Source organism: Marmota marmota, unplaced genomic scaffold, assembly GCF_001458135.2.
Source record: "Marmota marmota marmota unplaced genomic scaffold, marMar, whole genome shotgun sequence".
Lineage (NCBI taxonomy): Eukaryota > Metazoa > Chordata > Mammalia > Rodentia > Sciuridae > Marmota > Marmota marmota.
In genome coordinates, this window is record NW_026000174.1 from 60193445 (window position 1) to 60213917 (window position 20473).

A 20473-nucleotide genomic window follows, 5' to 3' on the forward strand; every position below is an offset into this window, starting at 1 on the left:
TTTCATTTAAAGAAGAATGGGTTTGACGTTCTTATCTCTAATTTATCGTGCTGTGGCTATCCACCCAAGTAGTCACAACAGGCCTAAATAAGCTTGGATTGTATTTGGGGACACAAGATGCTAGATCTCTAAGGATCTCACCAGTGTAATTTCCGGAACCTAAGGAAACACATCTGAGAGGTATGGGCCTCCAGGAAACTGACTCCTTCATCAAAGCCTCCAGGCCATAGAAGAAGGGGCAAAGCACTCATCTGTACCTTTGTAGTTGAAAAGAGTTTCCAAGCTGGGTGCAGAGGTGCTTGCCTCTAATTCCAGAGGCTCAGGAGGCTGAGATAGGAGGATAATGAGTTCAAAGCCATCCTCAGCAACTTATCGAGGCCCTAAGTAGCTTAGACCTTATTTAGGCCTAGGTCTATCTCATGCCCTGTTATGCTTACTGGGGCAGATAGCCACAGCACAATAAATTGGAGATAAGAACTTCAGACCCATTCTTCTTTAAATGAAAGACATTGTTCTAAAACTGTATGATACCAGTTGTTGGGGCTTTCATGATAGCTCTATCTTCATAAGTGTTCCTTGCCAAATGAGTTATTTGGAACCAGCCTCAGCAACTTATTGAGGCCCTAAGCAACTTATTGAGATCCTGTCTCTAAAGAAAATATGAAGGGGCTGGGATTGTGGCTCAATGATAGAGCACTCGCCTAGCACGTGGGAGGCCCTGGGTTCAATCCTCAGCACCACACACACAAAAATAAATAAATAAAATAAAGGTATTTTGTCCAGTTACAACCAAAAAATAATAATAAAAAAAAGAAAATATGAAAAGGGCTGAGGATGTGGCTCAGTGGTTAAGCACCCCTGGGTTCAATCCCCAGTGAGAGAGAGAGAGAGAGAGAGAAAGAAAAAAAGAATTTCCAGAGGGCCCAAGGAATAATACTGACATGGAGGAATATTTGCCATCCATAATGAGCAGAGGGCTCTCCCCAGGATCTCTCACAGCCCTACATCTGGGTGCCCACCCAGCACCCTCAGACTGCCGTCAGCCTACAGGCACCATATTGGCATCCAAGCTAAGTTAAGTACCTATGTGAGAGAGGCACAAGGTCACCTTTCTGAGTGCTCAGATAAGAAGAAAGGGGACCCAAGGCCACATTGGGCACACAGTGTGTTTTCTATGATGTGGTCATTTTATGCTGCTCTTGAGAATCTCACTGTGTAAAGCATTCTGTCCACTTTGGCTAATTGTTCCTCACCCACCCTCAAGATAGGTACAATCCCCAAATGAGGAAATGGAGGATCGCAGAGTTAAATTCATTTCTCAGGACCACAGATCCAGTGGTCCCAGGAGCCTGGATACCAATACATTTTCTTAGACGATCTCTACCCCAATCAGGAAGACAGGGGACTTTGCACTTGGTGATCCTCAGAAGACTATGCCTAGATACTTGGTACTTTCAGCCCCACTTAAAAACAAAGAATCTGAGTTCCAGAGAGGTTCAAGGATTAGCAGATGCTGGAGACATAATTTATAGTCTGCCCTTTTGTCTCCCAAACAAATTCATTTGCCTCTTCCTCCAATAGAGGCCAGATTTTTCAACGTCCTACTATTGCCATTTGCTCTGGAGAGAAGGGAATTGTTCAGCCAAGATTCAGTCTTGTTTTAATCTGCAAATTCAGATATCCAGAGGCAGCTAGAGATTCACATTTCCATCACTAATTACTTCTGCAGCTCCTTTCCAAATGCTACCCCCTCCCCTACTTTTCACAGTTCTTTGCCTGCAGAATCAGAGATTTTGAGAATTTTAGGTGTTAAAGAACCCTTGGAGAGGCCTAGACAGAATCCCTCACTCTACAGAGGAGGAAGTGGAAATTCCAAAAGAGGAAGTGACTTGGCTAATGTCCCAGGGGCATGTTAGCATAACCTTGGAGGTCACTGGATCCCAAGTCCTACATCAGTCTCTCTGTGGCACAGCCCCAGATAAGAGGCTCTTCCTAAGGTGACCTGTTCATCATTGGATGGATTCAGTTACTGGCAAGGTAACCTCAGATTGAGCCAAGATGTATCTCCCTTCAATTCCTACCCAAAGTACTTGGTCCTCTTCATCTAAATTAACCTTTATTTGTGATTTCTCCTAAAGTTTCTGCTCATTCTCTACCTAGAATTTGATAGAGAGATTTTATTTTTATTCCTAGGTGTATTCTGCAAGGGTAAAGATTCCAGGAAGCACTTGAACTTACTCTTTATGAAGCCTCTTTCCAAGCACATTGAGAGTGCAGTGGGGTCATCCGGATTTGTAGTGGACAAAGTGTATAATTTCTAAAAATTAGAACTGATGAGAATTGCTAATTCAGTGGTATGCAGTTAAAAGACATCCCCAGAGGTAGGAGGTGGCACCCTGCAGAGTAGACAAGGGGCTCATAACGGTGGGCCAGGTTCCTGCAGCCCAGGTTGACCCTCCATTCACTAGAGAAGATTTTAAACAGAGCAGCCCTCTCTTCCCCAAAGTGCTGGGACAATATATAGTGTCATATGAGCGTGTATGCTCGTGGGAGTTTGTGAGGGAGTGGGGGTGTGTGTTGGTGGGCGAGTGTGTGAGGCTGAGTGAGAGTTTATCAATATGTGAGTGTGTGTGTGCATAGGCACTGATGGTACAATGACAGATTAATAATACTGTATCTGTCAGGTCTCAGCAGGAAACAGATGGCCCACTCAAATTGGGTAATTTGAGGAGAGTTTAATAAAGGGACTGTTTCAAAGGTATGGGCAGGATGCAGGGGAACCACAAAGGAGAGTGCAGGCTCTGGGGACAGTAACAGAACAGGGGTGTAACGGGGGTATGGCCCAGGTCAGCTCTGCCCAAAGGCGGAGCTGAGGCAGAACAGTCTACAGAAGCAGCTCAGGGAGGGAGGGACGCCTGTGGGTGTCCAGTCAAGCCTAACAGCCCTCATTTGTGGAATTACAGCCCCTCGCTAACCCATGGAGATCTCTAGCCACTTTATTCCCCTGGCCAAAGCATGAGCCACTTCCAGGAAAAACGCTCATGCACATAGACATGAGCAACTCTGCAGGCATTTAAAAAAAGGAAAAGGTCCTTTCTTTTGCAACAGATAATACATAAATGCATTCTCAGAATAATAAATTAGAGCACTATTGACCTACATGGAGTAGATAGGGGCCTACCCTTTGCTCCTGAGGCCTACTCCTCTTGCAAGAAGTTAGCTTTCTGCACAGTTTAGGATTTTCCTTCTGGTCCTTTCTCTATGTATATGTACTTATGCAGCATAAAATTCCAGGACTTTGAGACCTCTAAAAGCCTATCCCTAGTCCTTAGATTAAAAGTCTCTGAAATTAAGTCTGCAAAGCCTTTCACACCTGTTTTTGTCAAGATTCACAGCTCACCGCACCATCCCACCCACCAAGGTAGACTGAGAAAGGTTTCACAACTTGCCCGAAATGATACAGCCTGATTAGGAGAAGAGGCACATCAAGACGCAAAGCCAGGGGCCTGATCTATATTCATTGCTTCTAGCACACCTTCCAGCATCACGTGGCTTGTAAAAAAAGAAAGAAAGAAAGTAGCTGTAAGAGATATGCCCAGAGGTGATTGCCAGAGTGACGAGAGAGAAAGCAGAGCAGAGCCATGCATTTAGCAATGTCTGATTTCTCATTTCCCCTCTGAGAGTTCCTAAGACAGCTTTGCTACTAAAAGGCAACGCAGTTTTGGATTTCCTCTCTTGGTGTCTGGGACAGAAAAACACTTGTTCATCTGCTAGATGTTCCTCGTGCAGTAGGTGTTTCTAGCGATCATTCCGTGTTGGAAATGTACCCACAGCAGCTTTCATGAAGCTCTAAGATTTGGCCCCACTTCTGCTTCCATGCTGAAGCACGCAGATCAGCAAGATCTTAGGCCAATCTACAGAGATGGAATCGAAATGTGCCCCTGGCTTTGATCACTCTCTACAATCTGGATTTTTCTCTTTCCAAAAGTCATAGAATATATGTTAAAAGCAGCCATTTCCATCATTTCCACAGAAACGCTGGCAGGCCCTCTTCAGCAGGGCATATTAGCTTGAATTCTCCATGATCCTTTCTCATCTTCAACCTCTTGACCGTGGGAGGTGAGACAACATAAATGATCCTGGGTTTATACAACCCTATGTAAATGTTTGTGTCTGTCCTGTGTGCACAGCAACCAATGTTATTGGTGGAAAATATAATCCAACACTCTTCAAGCACTTACCAGGCAATCAGGGATTTAGCATGAACTACCTCCTCCACTCTGAAGAGAGATCATGTTCTATCTGGAAATCTGGGTCTCAGAGGTTCATTCCTGTCCAAGACCACACAGCCCATTGTGCTGAAGGGGAGTTCAGACTCTGGCAGCCTGACTCCAGAGCCTATATTGCAGCCACAGTCACTTAGTAGGACCAGTATGGTTACCCCCATTATACAGATAAGGAAATGGATGGCAACAAGATCACTCTCAGAAACAGGCAGGTAGTATAATGTCGTTCTCAAGTACAGCTGCTGGCTCCATGTCCATTATCTGTCCTTGCCTTATAAATTAAGGATAAATTAATAGCAATACATTTTTTAAAAATCAACAAAACAACCTTTTTAAATATCTGCCTTGGAGGTTGATTAGGTCCCTAGACTATGAGTAAATAAACTTGGCTCTGGTCCCTTCTCTAAGGGGAGGAGTCCCAGCCGGCTCTACGGATGTGGCCCCATCCCAGATGCAGTGTGTCTGCCAGGAGATATTTTCCTATCAGTGCAATATCAACTGTAAAAGTGTATTTCAGCTGGCAAAATTACTTCCCACAGGCAAAGCTTTGCCGAGAACACCAGCTCCTTCACTTGGAAACCCAAATTCCAGGCCTGAGTTTTCCCTTGCAAGTCAAACCCGGATCCCGCAAGTTTGTTGCTATTTTTCCTGCTGCAGTAACAGTTTCATGTCCCCACTTCAGGAAGTGGTTTCCACCACTCTAGGGGAGGGTAGATCATTTCCAAACAGATGTCTGGGAGCTTCTGAAGGATTTGTACACCATGATAAAATCCTTCTCCATTCAGCAAACACTTATTGACTGCTGACTGCTGGGCATGGGGAAGCACTTGCAAGGTGGGGAGCCATTAAAAGCTAAAATTTGGCTGCCCCTGGAGGTCACGCATTGGGTTTCTTGTGCAGGAGGTATTCAGACGTCATGAGGGAAACCCTTTGCAGATAATGTGGGGAGGACAGTACAGTGCTCTTCCAACTTCCAGATTATATCACATCCTGGGCTTTGGAGCTGATACATTGTGAACCAGGGCAGTTGCTATGATGAAAGGATTTTTATTCTAGTAGGAATTTTGATCAACCTGAACCTAAATGACAAAATTGTCCGTACAGAAGAATATAGTTGTCCCTTGTATCTATGGGTTCCATGTCCATGGATTTAACCAAATATGGATTAAACATATTTGAAAAATACAGCGAGGTATGGTGGTGTATAATCCTATAATCCTAGCACCTCAGGCGGCTGAGGCAGGAGGATCCCAAGTTCAAGGCCAGCCTGGGCAATTTAGCGAGACCTCAGCCACTTAGCAAAGACCCTGTCCCAAAATTTAAACAAGTAAAAGGACCAAAGATGTAGCTCAGTGGTAAAGCACCCCTGGGTTTACAATCCCCAGTACCCTCCCAAATACATTTTTTTTAATAATCACATTTTCCTAGTTACAGGATAGCAACTATTTACATAACACATTGTATTATATATTGTAAGCAATCTAGATCTGATTTAAAGTATGTGGGACAATGTGCATATTGCAATGTGCAATGCCTTTTTTTTTTTTTTTTTTTCTGATACCAGTGATTGAACCCAGAGCCTTGTTCATGCTAGGCAAGTGCTCTACCACTAAGCTCTACCATGGATTTGGGCATCTGTGAGGACTTCTGAAATCCATCCCCCGTAGATAACAAGGGACAAGCCAAAGTGAAGTAGTGGTAAAGCAGACAGAGCCCTGGGTGTGGGTCAGGGGACATGTGGGCTACAGTTAGAACCTTGCCACAGAAGCTCAGTGTGATTTGGGGTGATTAAAGGCGATCATCTCTGAGGCCCCTTCAAGCTGTAATAGCCTAAGCCAACATGTGTGGGTGTCTGGGGAAGGGGTTTGAGAGCTTGGGCTGCTGAAGCGTGCACTATTATTTATAGACCTATCACACTAAAATGGAGCTTCAACCCTGCCCTGCAGAAGCACATCTGACAAATGATTTATTACGGCAATTGACGTCTGTACTTACTCATTCTTTATCTATTGCTGCTAATAGCACAAGGGAACACACGTGTGAAACGTCTCAGCACCATCAGGCCTCAGGATTTTCAGTTTGGTCCTTTCTCGGGGGTGTCCTGTCTGGTCACAGAACAGGTGTGTCAGTGAAGCTCCTGGTAGGAAAGCACACGTAGCAGGAGCTTGAGAGGAAACGCCCCCAACAGGAACCCATGTGGAAGCCCAGCCATGTACAGAGAAACAGAGTGGCCATTACCACCTTAGATTTGCAGCCATAGTGGGAAGAATGGGGGTCTGCTTTTCAGCTGAGGTCCCTGATAGGAGCTGTAGTCACAGAGAGACAAGGCCCCCAGATGAAACCAGAGCAGGGCAAGGGGCCCAAAGGCAAAATAAATAGCCCCTTCTCTTTCCTGCCCACTGGTTCCCTGCCAGTGTCTCCCACTGTCCAAACCCCAGAACCCAGAGGGCAAGAGAATTCTGAATGCAGCCTGGGAAGATCAGCCTGCCAGACCTCTGGCACCAGAGACCTGGAAACTTATCTGCACACGGTTTCCTGCAAGTGCCTGGCTCGGTGGTCCTTCTAGGGGGGCCCATCAGGGGAGCCTCCCATTGCTGACCACTGCAGCCCTGCATGTGCCCTCCCCTTCTTCACCTTCCCCTTCCACAGCCCAACACTGGCAGGAGTCCAGGCTCTGCTCTCTCTACTGAAACTTGTGGCCTGGTCCAGTCACGGCCATGCTATGCTTTCAGTAGCAGAGGGTTTTCAAAGGCGACCTCTCAACCAGCCCCCTTTCCCCCGGGGCCCACAGTGAGCTCTCTTTTTTAGCTCCTGTCTTAGGGAGGCAGTCAGGTAGGCAGGGGCTGCGGCTTCCAGCAGCCTGTGTCCAGATCTCAGTGGTGCCCCTTGCAGACCCAGTAGCCAGAGAGTCACTCTGCTTTTCTCCAGCCTATAGTCCCGGGGCATATTGCCTGATGATTGATAGCTAATATGAATTGGAAACTGTGCATCAGGCACTGCGCTCAGCCCTGCACTCAATCCAGTAGCTCATTTAATCCTCTCAACAGCCCTTACAGCGCTTTCTATTATCTCCACTTTACAGATGTGGAAACTGGCACACAGGGAGGTGAAGTCGCCTGCCAAGGTCATATAAACTATTTCAAGGGGCAATGTCAGGATTTAGGAATAGGATTGCCTCATTTCAGAGTCCCTAAGCCACCTGCCACTCCACTGAGCTGTCACTCTGAGGTCTAAATGAAATAACAGAGTGATGCCTTCGGTCTAGGGCTTAGCAAGGCTATATATTATGCCCCTGCTCCATCCCCCACTTCTCCTCACTGGGCTGGTTCCCACTGATTGCACTCACTTTCCCACCTCGCCTGTTGCCAGATCTAAATGTTTTCTATTTGGGAGAGAAATAGTCTGTTGATGCCACCATATACTAGCTCCATCTGCATAAGGAGAATCTGAAGGAGTCCAGTGGGCAGGAGGAATCCCTTAGGCCAGTTAGTCTCATCTTTCGAGAGGTCAAGAATCTCAGGAGTTCATTACTTCTAGCGAGCATTTTCCTAACCCCTTACTGTGAACACTAGGCCACTGGGCAAACAGACATGGTAAGAGGCAGCTTGTCGTCATGGTCTGGGGTGGTGGGGGCTGAGGCTGCAGCCTGCAGCCTGGGGGAGATAGGAGATAGGAAAGCAGCCCGGGGGGGGGGGGGGGCACAGCCTCTGCTCTGCACAGTAAGCCAGCACTCTGCAGAAAAGGAAAACAAAACCTTGCTTCATAATGTTTGCCAGTGCTCATGGTGTAGGTCAGTGGTTGATTTTAAGCTAGGATGGAGTCGGGAAGAGATGCACACGATTAGCCAGGGTGAGGGGGACTGGCCATTATCACCTCTGCCCTCCAGCCCATCCATGCTCTTTCAGCTTCTTCATAGACACCATGTCCCTTCCCAGAAGGGGGCTTGCCACTCTCTCAGCAGGAAAGCTGCCCCCACCTCTGGACTTGATGCCTTTGAACTCCCCAACCCTTCAAGCCTCAGCTTGAGTGGGCATCTTGGGGTCTGGAGTCTGGTAGCTGTGCTGATGTACTTGTTGAATGCTTGAAGAATCAGAAGCCATCTGAGCTGGACCCTAGTGGATGAATAGGAGTTTGAAGGTGGATGTGTCCCATAAATGAGTTAATCCCTTTATGTTGATCACCTTTTAAAGGCCTCACCTGGTCCCAACATTTAATATCTCATAATGGGGATTCACTTTCCACATGAATTTGGGAGGGGGACAAACCATATTCAGACCTGGCTAAGAGTTTGCCCTATAGCTGGACTGACTGGGTTTGAATCCGGGCTTTATTCACTGAATGTTGGCTTTGTGACCTTAGACAGGTTGCTTATCATCTCTGGTCCTGGCTCTTTCTCTGAAAGTAGGAGGGACAACAATACATAATCTCATGGGATGGTTGTATGAAGTGAATTAGGTATAAAGCACTTGGCACAGTGCAGGGGACACAGTAAGCACTCAGTATATGTTGGCAGTGACTGTTGCTAATATTACTATCTCCAGGAGTGAGAAGAGCATATACTTAAGATAAATGTAGAAATTATTTTATTTATCCTGATCCTAGTATAAGAACAGCACCTAATATGTATGGGCCCTCTCTCAACTGATCTTCCCCATAACTCTTTTCTTTCATTTTTCATTTGTCATAGAAGGCTCAGATAGTTTGAGTGACTTTCCCAGGGATAAGAAGCCAGTTCATGAGAACCAAACTGCGTACCCAGCTTCCTAGGACCTGTTAGGAATCAGCACAGGCTTATTCGTAAGAATGCAGCATCCTGGGAATTTGCCTTCTTTCTATCTAATCCTCCCCAATTTTAACTCATTTTTTGTCTTTTGGCAAACTCTTCTCCCTGAACCTCAATCTTCTGATCTATGAAACCAGGGGTGTTTGTTGACAGGACATAATGGCAAGTGCCTATAGTCCCAGCTACTCAGGGGACTGAGGCAGGAGGATTACAAGTTTAAGGCCAGCATGGGCAACTTAGTGTGGCTTTGTCTCAAATAAAAAATAAAAAGGGCTGAGGATGTAACTCAGTAGTAGAGTTTCCCTGGGTTCAGTCCCCAGTGACACAAAAGAAAAATAAAAAACATAGGAGGGTCTGTGACAGCCAGGGTAAGTACTGCTAATTGCTATAACAAACAATCCTTTCACCTCAGTGGCTTAACACAAAGGTTTATTTCTTGCTCAGGGCACACCAGGTCAGTGGGGATGGGGGATCCCACATAGTCATTCAGGGATCTGGGCTCCTGCCATCTTGACTCAGTCTTCCCCAGGGCCTCAGAGATCTCCCCCTAGCTCCTGAGCAACTGGCCATTAGGTGAGGAAAGGGAGGATGAAAAAGAGATGCTGCTCTGAACCATCTCCCCTCACCTCTGGACAAGACTCACTTTCATTCACATTCTACAGGCAAGAAATAGTCATGGGGCCCCAGCTAGATACAAGGGACTAAAAAATGGGTTCCAAACATGTGCCGAGAGAGAGAAGGTAACTCAGACCTGTGACCACTGGCCATTTCTGCCCCAGGGGTCAGCCAGATCTCCACACTGGAGCACAGGAATCGGGACTGTGGGACTCTCCTCCCCAAGCTGTCCCTCCGCCTCCTTCCCCCCTGGGGAGGAGAGTCTGTCCCTGCCAAGCCTCGAGGGTGGGTGGCTGGTGAGATAATGATCTTCCCATGCTTATTGCCTCTTGGAAGGCAGGTGCTGGAGAAAAACCAAGACCGCTTTGATTTTTCTCCCTGTTTCCTTCACATTCCTTCCCAGAATAAATTCAGCCAGCCCTCGCTCCGAACAGCAGTGCCCGGGATGCAGACTTCTTGTTCTCCACGTCAGTGTCAGAGTGTTTCTCGTGGCCATAGCCTTAGGCTGGGAGTAAAGGTCCAGCCTTTACCCTGATGCCCATGCCTATGGCCCATGCTCTCGCCCCTGCCTGCCTCATTGGCATCAGCTGTCACAGCTCTGAGACAGGGGCCTTGAGTTCTCCAGTGATGTAGAACCCAGAATCAGTAGGGCTTTGAGACAGTACAGGGCTGCCTGCACCCTTAACAGCCACCTGGAGCCGAAGGCAAATGGCGTGGGACTAAGGGTGTGGCCTTCAGGGTCCGCAGCACAGATCAGAGCCTGGCTCAGGCGAGTTACCTTCTCATCTGCCTCATCTAGAAAATGGTTCAACAACCACACATTCTTCCCGAGAATAACTGAGCTGCTAGGGCTAAGGGATCTGCGTATACTTCCGGTGCTTTATAAATGGCTGCGGGTGTGGAAAGGGTCACAGTCTCTACTTACGCTCAGGCCAACCTGGAATCCAGGAAGACTTCCGGAGCCTCTGCCCACTGCAGATACTTCTTTCCCAGACTTCTTAGAAACCTCCTAAGAGGCCTCCTCAGAGAAGGCTCTTGGCCTGATCACACCATCTTTAGAGAAATGATATCCTTCCGATGTCTACCTGTCATCCTGCTGCTGCAGCTTGAATCCATCCTGTTCCCTTGGTCTGTGAAGCTCCCTCCCACCCACCACCCAGACAGAAGTTACTAGAGTTAGAGATGGGTCACCTGTCCCACCTGTCCCCGGCCTCCAAGCCTTTCCTTCTCAGGCCGAGTGGTGGCAATGCCTTCAGCCTCCTCCCTGGGCCCACTCTCATTTCACCCTGGGCCTCATGGACTTGAGAAGACCCTCTTGCCTCCCCTGCCTCTCCCTCCAGGCTGCAGAGCTCACAGGAAATAACTTCCTGGGTCGAGCTCCCCCAGGGGCCTTTTTCTCACCCGTCTTCCACCTTTGCTGGGCACACAGGTCCTGGCCTTGCCCAGGCACCGTAGAAAAAATGTGCTGGCCTGTGCTCCCGCACCCCTTCCCCACCCGACAGAGCTCCCTAGGCCTGAGCTTCCTCCTCTGCCTCCTGGGGGTGACTAGGGTAAGTGTCCTGGCGGTGGGAAACAGTGGGTGGTCTCCAAAGAGGTGATTAGGTGAAGGTGCTATTCACAAAGATGCACTGGGGTCAAGGAACCAAGGAGGCTGGTGGAAGACCTCAAGGCTAGCTGCCAAGAAGGCTGGCATGGGCAAAGAGGGGAAATTTCCAGAACCTGGAGAAATCCACAGCTGCAGGACAGGGCTGTCCTTCAGGTTCTTGGCCTTTGAGGGGGAACTGAGCCATTGCTTGAGCCTCAGCAGACTAAACACCCTGACCCTCCTGTTCTCCCACCCCCTGAAATTTTTGTGGGTCTATCTACAGAACCCGCCTGCAAACTGAACAGGGCAACTGGTGGAAGCTGTCTCTTAGATGAGGCTCCTGGGGCCCAGAGCTGGACAAAGACCGGCAGAGACTGAGCACGGAGGGGCAGGTGGACAAAATCATGACAGGGATTTCTGTGGTGTCTGCCTCCAGGGTTCAGTCCCATGAAGTGTTTACCTACCACCACTAGCAATGGGGGGGGGGGTTATGACCACCGCTATTTTTTAGTCATGGAAACTGACACCCTAAAGACTAAGTAACATCACTGCTAGCAAGTAATGAAGCCAGGGTTTAGACATCTCTGCCTCTCTCCAGATTTCCCCACTGCCCGAGGAGTTGGCTACAGCCAGAGCATAGCCAGTGTTTTATGATTGAAGGTGACCCTTCCCCATCACAATTATCTTCCTCCGGTTTCTATAATCCCTCCATTATTGATTTGCTTGGGCTGAGCTTTTCCTTCTCCCTGCTGTACAATTTCAAATGCAAATATCTATGGAAGAGATACTACTTCCGTCATTCGAAAAAAATTTCTTTCTTTCTTTCTTTCTTTCTAATCCAGGTGCACTCTACCACTGGCTACATCCCCAGCCATTTATATTTTATTCTGAGACAGGGTCTAAGTAACTGAGGCTGGCCTCCAACTTGGAATCCTCCTGCCTCAGCCTCCTGAGTAGCCAGGATAACAGGCATGCACCACTGTGTATGGTCATTCATTGAAAACTTCCAGGGAATGAGTTCTCACCTCCTTTCTGCTGGGAGAGGCCTGTGAGTCTCTGGAGGCAGCCAGCACTAAATAAGAGCTGTGTTGACCCCAAGACTTGCAGAACTTTCTGGGCTTTTTTTTTTTTTTTTTTTTTGAGAATTTTAATATTTATTTATTTATTTTTAGTTATCGGCGGACACAACATCTTTGTTTGTATGTGGTGCTGAGGATCGAACCCGGGCCGCACGCATGCCAGGCGAGCGCACTACCGCTTGAGCCACATCCCCAGCCCACTTTCTGGGCTTTTTCATTCCGGTCATCTCACTTAATCCTCGACACTTTCAAGGAGACTGACATCAGGAACCCATTGTTCAGCTGTGGGACAGAAACCCAAAGAGATTAGACTGCACTAATGTTAGCATTTGGGCTATGCTGGGCAGTCATGCAGGGTCACGTGCTCTAGATTTCAAAGCCAAATGACTAATGCCATAAAATCCCAAATCCGGTGCTTACTAATTGAAACTACAGGCAAGGCCCCTCCTCACCACAGCCTTCTGCAGATGGGGATATGGACTGTCCCTTCTGTGTGGAGTGCCCATGCTGTCTGTGGAGAGAATTAAATGTGGTCATTCTCAAGTCCTCAGCACAGTTCATGGCACCCAGCACCCAAGGTAGAGAATAGTCTTGGCCAAGGTACCAGACAGTCTCGGACTTGGACAAAGACAGCATTGATTCTCACCAGTTGGGTGACCCTGAACAAGTGACTTCACCTCTCAGAGTCTTCTTTGCGAAAGAACATTCGCTTCCCTGTTGCATAGGACCCGGGCAGGGATGAGAGGAGATGAAGTGGCTGGAAGCACTTTTTTCCCACCACTCTATAAATGTAAACATATTTCTTGAGCAAATAACAACAGTCAACATCAGCAAATATTTGCTGAGTTCTTATTTTGTCCCAGGACTGTTCTAAACCCCTAACATGTGGTTTCATTCAATTCACAAAGGAACCCTGTGAAGCAGGATTTTTGTATTGTCCCCACAGGCCAATGAGGAAACTGAGTTTCAGAGAGGTTAAATAATTGGCCCAAGATTGCACAGCTCGTAGGTGAGAGAGCCAGGTTGAGAAGGCAGCAGAGGCAGGAGCACCTGCAGTGAGCTGGACCCTGGATCCCAAATGAGTAGCATTGAAGAAGCCCAGAGTCCAGCAGGGTCTCAAGCTTTTGTACACATAGGACATCAGACCAACAGAGATGCTAACTCTGTGGGTTCATGGTGTGGCCCAAGAAGCTGCTCTTAAATTCCCATGATGAAGCCTGTGTAAGTGGTCAGGTAACCAGCCAGGAAGGACGGTGGCAAGTGTCTTACCAAACCATCAGTAAGGGCTACTTTGTTGAGGGTCATGGGTCCTCTAAGGACCCTGCGGGCTCGGACAGGAGAGAAAGGAGCCCGCAGTGGGACCCATTTTTGCCCCTGGCCTCCAGGTTTGCCAAGTACTACAAGATGGAGAATGGCAGCGAGTACCGCACGCTCCTGAAGGCTTTCGGCATCCGCTTCGACGTGCTGGTGTATGGGAACGTGAGTCCTGGGGCCCGGCGTGTGGACAGCAGGAGGGGCATCCCAGGCCAGCTGCTGGGCCCTGCAGGGGATGACCAGAGGCCACATCTCCCGTCCCCTCACCTGTACCATGAAGGGGTGGGCCCTGCCGTTGCTCTATGGCCCTGTGAGAGTCTCTGGCTGGGAGACCGCGTTCAGCCTCAGTTTCCAGCCGTGTTCCGGCCCTCCGCCTACTCCCCCATCTTTGCGCACACAGGCCGGCAAGTTCAACATCATCCCCACCATCATCAGCTCCGTGGCGGCCTTCACTTCAGTGGGAGTGGTGAGTTCAGCCTCTGGGGGGTGGGGCCCAGGAAGGGGTGGAGCCAGGGGAGAGGGCGTGGCCAAGGCGAGCCCTACCTGGGCTGGAAGGTAAGGCCCTGGGTTGACCGCCCCCAGCATTCCCACAGAGCTCCTTATCCCGGAGTTGCCTTCCAGCAAGTTCTACATCTTACAGTTTCTGGTTCTCACCGTGAAGGTGGGGAGGAGACTCCAGAGCAAGGTGGCGTCAGAGCCCTGCTCCCACAGACTCCTCCCTCTAGATCCTTCATTCCTCTCTCCAAGCTCTGAGGGTGGTAAGGGGCCAGGAAGGTGGCCATGACAACACCTGCAAAGCCCCTGGGCATTTGCTAAGGGGAGTCATCAGTCCGGCCTCTCTGGAGGAATCGCCCCACGCCTGACCCACTGTCTGTCTGGGGGCAGCTCAGTAGCCACTTGAACCCATGGCTTCCAGCCTCCCTGATCCCACCCCTCCCAGGGCCACCTCTCTGAGCCTGCCCTGCCTCTCCTCCTCCAGGGGACAGTCCTCTGTGACATCATCCTGCTCAATTTCCTCAAGGGGGCCGACCAATACAAAGCCAAGAAGTTTGAAGAGGTGAGTGGGGTGGGGGTGACACGTGGAGGGCCCTGGTGACTCACCTCTCGGGGTTCCCTGGAGAGAAGTTCAATGGGCCTCAATAAATATTGGACGTCCAGACAAGAGAACATTTGGGTGAGAGGACTCTTCAAAGAGCTTTGGAGTTCTGTGAGTCATCGCTGTCAACAAGTCCCCACCCACTCATTGTCCCATTTCTGCAGGGGGACACATCCTGCCTTGGGATGGCTCAGGTTCTTCTTTGTCCCTGGAGTACATGGGAAGAGTCTAGGGATCACACAGGCTTGTCTAGCTCCCCTAATGACCAGGTCATGGCCCCGAACCACCCGTTCTGTCTGACGGTGTTACCGTTGATGACCGGTGACGAGTCCTTGCTTCCCCAATGTTAAAGTATAACACCAGAGAAGCACGGCGAGGCAAGTTTAGAGTGGAAAGTAGAAGCTTTATTAAAGGACAGCAGAAAAGACTTCTCCCCAGAGGAAGAAGAGGACCCAAGAGGTGGAATCCATGGAAGGGCGATGTCTTCCCCTTTTTATAGCTAAGGTCTTCTTCAGCTTTCCCGTATTCCTGTGGCATTCCTGTCCTTTGTTCTGTTAACTTTCAGTGATGGAATGTAGGTGGAAAGGCCCAAAGGGTGGGGCACAGGTGGGCCAAAGGAGTAATCTGGGCCGGAAGGACTTTTGGATTAGCATCTCCATCTTTGCTGGGAGCTGTTTCATTAACTTTTCTTTGGGATGGGCTCTGGGCCTTGGGGACATTAACATTCCAAGAGTTGTTCTACTTTTCCTGGACTCCATTCTCAACACAGCCTTCATTTTCGATTTTACTCGATATTAGACCTGATTTACTGAACTACACTAACTACCTATCTTTAAATCTGGCTTCAACGGGACCTTGCCCTGTCACAGCAAAATAATGTCAGTCCTTCTGCCTGCAGGTGAACGAGGCAACACTGAAGATCGCCAACCCAGAGTTCTCCAGGGACCAGGCCACAGAGGAGAAGCAGTCCACGGACTCAGGGGCTTACTCCATTGGCCATTGATGCCCCACACTCACCCTTGGGCTCCAGGCCTCCCCAACAGGGAGCCCCACTGGCAAGGGGGGTGGGGAAAAATAAGGGCTCTAACTTCTGTGGCCCACCCCATGGGGCCACGGCTGGGAGCCAGGGGACTGGGCCTCTCGTGCTCCTGCAGACTGGTAGTGCTCTCCCTACAACCTCAGTTCACCTTCACCCTTTGCATGCCCCCATCTGCTTCCTGGGACTCCGGGACTGCAACACCTAAGCTGCCCCCTTCCAAAGAGTAGAGATACTAATAGTAATGACGGGTGCCCACAAGGACTTACCAAGTGCCAGGCACTTCCACACGCACTGTCTCATTTAATCCTCAGACAATCCTCTAAGGCAAATACTCATTTCCCTGTTTTGAAGACAAACTGAGACTCAGAGAGACTGAGTCAATGGTACCAGGCCACACAGCCAGGAAGTGAGAGAACTGGGATTTGAACCCAGGTCTGACCAACTCCTTTGCCCATACCCAAAAGAGAAGAAGGAAGTCCCTTACTACAACAGCTGCCCATCCCTGACCCTGATTAGGTTAATAAAGAGTAACCCCAAGCTTTCCCAGGAACTCAGGCCCCACTGTAGGGGAGCCTGTTGAGACAATGGGTCTCATCTCTCACTTGGGTGGGTTCCTAGTTCAGAAGGAAATAGGAGGCATGACTGTCCCACAGCTCAGTCCCCAAACCACTCCGGGAGCCAGATCAGGCCACGCCATGGGGGGAGGTGATTCTGTGTTTGTAGGTGGGCCCTGTCCCAGCAGCTCAGCAATCTTTATTTAAAATGTCAACGACAAAGCTGCAGTGAGACCCAATGTGCTGTGAGCTGCTCAGCCAGGTAGCCAGCCTGTCCTTATAGATGGTGGTCTTCTAAGGTAGAACCTAGAGGGGCCTCAGAAACCATCTTGTCCCAATTTGTTCCTTACAGATGAGCAAACTAAGTCCAGACAGGGAAAAAAACTGGTCCAGTTCCACAGAGTTAGTGGCCAAGAGAGAACCCAGGTGTCCTGCTGCTCCGAGGAGGAGGAAGCTGGAAAGAGCGTCACCCTGGCTCCATTGGCCCAGATGTCCCACTGTCTCCCTTCTGGGCTTTCATACACTGAGAGGCCCCCAAACACACCAGGACAGAGTTCAGGGGAGACCCAGCCATTAGGAATCCCACACCATACACAATTTAGAAGCATCTCCTTAAAACTAATATAAAATTAGGAATTAGAAAAGGCTCATGCAAGCAAGAACCCTGGGGTGTGAGTTTCCTGGGATTCCTGGTGAATCTGCATCTGGAAAAGCTGGAGTGTGGACATGATCATAAGGTCTCAGCAAAAATGAGCTGAATGATAGATAGAGGGCTGGCCCCTCACTAGAAGGTGCAGGGAAATGAGGCGGGGGCAGGTCTGTGAGCAGTTTGGGAGGTTCACACTGGGTGCATTTGCAAAAGCCCAACCCCAGTGATCTCCCATCTCAGGGGGAGAAGGGGCAATACTCCCTCACATGAGGCCCATAGCTCTGCCCTCACTCACAGTCCCCTCCTCAGGGTGGTGGGTGACATCACCCCAGGGCCAGCCTCAGGAACTGGGCAGTGTTGGGAGACCTGACCAAACTTCATTTCTCCAGCAGAGACATCAGAGAAGGCCATGGCACGCCCTCCAGCCAGGAGTCCCACAGGCAGCCCTGGTGAATCCAGCTCTCAGGAAGACAAACTGAGACTCAGAGAGACTGAGTCTGAGGCTGGACTCACAGGGATGCTAAGAAGGAGATGGAGGCAGCTGTGTCCTGCAGAGGGACCCTTTCCCCCAGCTCCTCCCTTTCCCCCAGACTGGGGTGATCCTCCTACAGGTGCCTCAGCCCCTCCTGAGCTTGCCAGTAAGTGTATGTGAGCCTGGTGCTGTCCTCCCCATATCTGAACCCAGTACCACTTCTATGTGCTAGACGTAGGGCTAATATCAGTACTAATGACAACAGCTAACTTGTCTCTGTCACGTCGTGGTTTGCTCAGCACAATCACCAACACAATCACATGGACCTTCATGCCAACCCTGGTGAGGTTGCTATGGTTTGTTATTAATCCTGTTTGATAGAAAAACAAATTGACAGTAGGTGGAAATTCGAGCTGGAAAACCATGCTCACGCCTAACACTACATTGCTGCTTTAATTACTCAGCATGAAAACTAGCATTTTTTGATGCTCACCCATTGGCAAGCAAGGGCTAAATGTGTGACAGGCAATGCCTAATTCAACCCTCGTTTTACAGAAGAAGAAATTGAGGCTTACTAAAATGGAGAGGTGGAAATGAGAAAACTGGTACTTGAACCCCAGCAATTTGTGATTCTGGAGCCTGGGATCTTGACTCCTGTGGTCTATCTGGGAAAAAAATCAAGAAATTTGTTGACACCTTCTTTTCTATATGTCTTGGGCTTAAATAGATTTTGCTTCGGTCACTAGCAAAAGCTCAAGGTTTAATCAAACAAAGTAGGTCAGACAACCCCTTCCATCTGGTAGCTATGCCATCAGAGACACATGGGCTCCCAGGTCACTGCGACAGGAAGAGTGGGAGCTGGAGGATCATGGGAACCATTTAGATACCAGGCCTGAAAGTGGCCTACTTCTCACCATATCCAATAGCTAGATTCAGTAGCAGTCTGCAGACCCAATTTTAGTGCAAGGAATACTAGGAAATACAGTCTTCTTGGGTCTCCAGGAAGAGAAAACTGTGACCACAGCACTGTCTTCTCTTTTGTAATATTTCCCTCCCCACCCACCATGCCCACCATACCCACTAACAATTCCACACATCCTTCCCTTGTGTGTTTTTTCCTAAAAAAAGCTTTGTTCTCAGCAATTTGTCAATTAGTCTCCCAGAGGAATTAGTAGTTAACTTTCTAGGGAATTTCTTCTCTCAAGAGCATTTGCTTTTTAATCAAGAGCTATTCAAAACCAGAAGGTCTTAAACAGCCAAATGAACCAATATATAAAAGTTGAAGTAGATAATACACAGCATCAGATTTGAGGAACCTACTCTGGCCTGCCCCAAGGAAGATTCAGCCTGAGAGGATTCTGGCCTCCCTCTTTCTTTCTCCTCCCTGCCTCTATCTCTGGTCAAGATATTGGGCTACTGGCTTTGGCTAGAGGCCATTTGTCACGAGGGAGGGATGTAGAGGTTGATGAAAGGGGACTTGGCATTCAACTGAAATACCATTCCCATAACTACCTAGGTAGAGCTCCCCTTCCCTCTCCCTGGAGTTGGATTCCACTATTCCTTTTAGAAGCACAGCATCAAGCATTGGCTTATTGCAGTGTTCAACACAGAGACCTGCATGAGGCCCTACCCCCCCAGACAGCTCCCTTTCCATACTTTGAGGAGAATGATTACCTGACATGCTGGGATTAGAAGCTGGCTGACCCGATCTCCATCCAAGGTGGAGGGATGAACACTTCTACTGAGGACAGGTCTTTTCACCTCAAGTTCTTGAAGGCCAGGATCAGTGAGGTTCATGGGCATACGAAGGCCCATTCACCTGCATCCAGAGACCTGCCCATGTTCAAAGAACTCATCCCTGTTGTTTCTCCACCACCCATACCCCAGGGCTGACCCCTGTCCTCTTCTCTCAACCCCAGCACTCTGGGAAACAGTACATTTAGAAAAAATGAACCCTAAAGCCACATTCCATCAAGATGCAAATACAGATCTCTGTGTACACAATGGCTATCTGTGTCAGGTACACACTGACACATGAACACACGCACACTCACTAATCAAACACACAGATATGCATACACATATATAATACACATAGAGATTCAAGCATGTAAGGACACAAAGTTACACAGACATAAACATTCATAGGCACATACGTACAGATACACTCATAAATACATAGAGATATAAAATGTATGTGCACTCAACACACAAATACATGCACATTTATGCACATTCACATGTGTAGGTTTTTATATGCAGATACTCACATATATAAAGAATACCTCAAATATATACCAAAATAGATACATACACATGTACATGGGTGCACACAGAAATACTCCTACATGCCCCCCCCAACACCTTTTCTCTCTCCCTCCCTCTCTCACTCACACACAACTCTACCCTCTTAATACCCAGTCTCAGCTCTAAACTTCCTGCTTCGTGAACTCTAAATCCCTCTTGGAGCCCAATGCCCCAGCTGGCACAAAGTTAAGGCCAAGGACAGTGTTCTCTCGCCAAGTCCCCAGGGTCTTTTTTTCTGAGAAAGTGGGTGAAGGAGAGAGGCCCGAGGTTGTATAGAACGGGGAATGGGAACCGTGCAGCCAGCAGACATCTTGCCTCGGGCTGCAAGGCCCAGGCCGGCGGGAGGCAGCTTCTTCCTAAGACTGGCCCCTCTGCAGAGGTAGGCGGCGATGGAGGAGGTAGACTTTCTCTCTGCTGGCTTATGAACAGAGATGGCTGCAAGAACCGGAAATGGGAGTCATTCTCAGAGGCCAAAGAGCACAGGGCTGGACCAGAAGCGGGTTGCCCCAAGACAAGGTACTTTCTCCCAAGTGGCGTCCCCCAAGTGGGATCTTCGCCTGCATTTTGGAAAGCCGCCCCGCCCCGCAGCTCACACTGAATCCGTGCAAGGCGGGCTCCCCACCCGGCACCGAAGGCGACCTGCCCGCCGCGGTGAGCGGGTGCGGAGAGGCAAAGCCGGCCGAGGGCGCGCCTG

General features: G+C 49.0%; 1 protein-coding gene across 1 annotated transcript in view; it reads left to right on the top strand.

Annotated features, from left to right (window-relative positions):
- The window catches only part of P2rx3 (purinergic receptor P2X 3), a 30929-nt gene extending 12895 nt beyond the window's left edge, over positions 1-18034 (top strand). The window contains exons 9-12 of the mRNA XM_015477257.2: positions 13734-13827; positions 14063-14128; positions 14642-14719; positions 15657-18034. Coding sequence (XP_015332743.1) covers positions 13734-13827; positions 14063-14128; positions 14642-14719; positions 15657-15761 — 343 coding nt within the window. The 3' untranslated portion in view covers positions 15762-18034. The remainder of the gene's footprint in view (positions 1-13733; positions 13828-14062; positions 14129-14641; positions 14720-15656) is intronic.
- The last annotated feature ends 2439 nt before the right edge of the window (positions 18035-20473 follow it).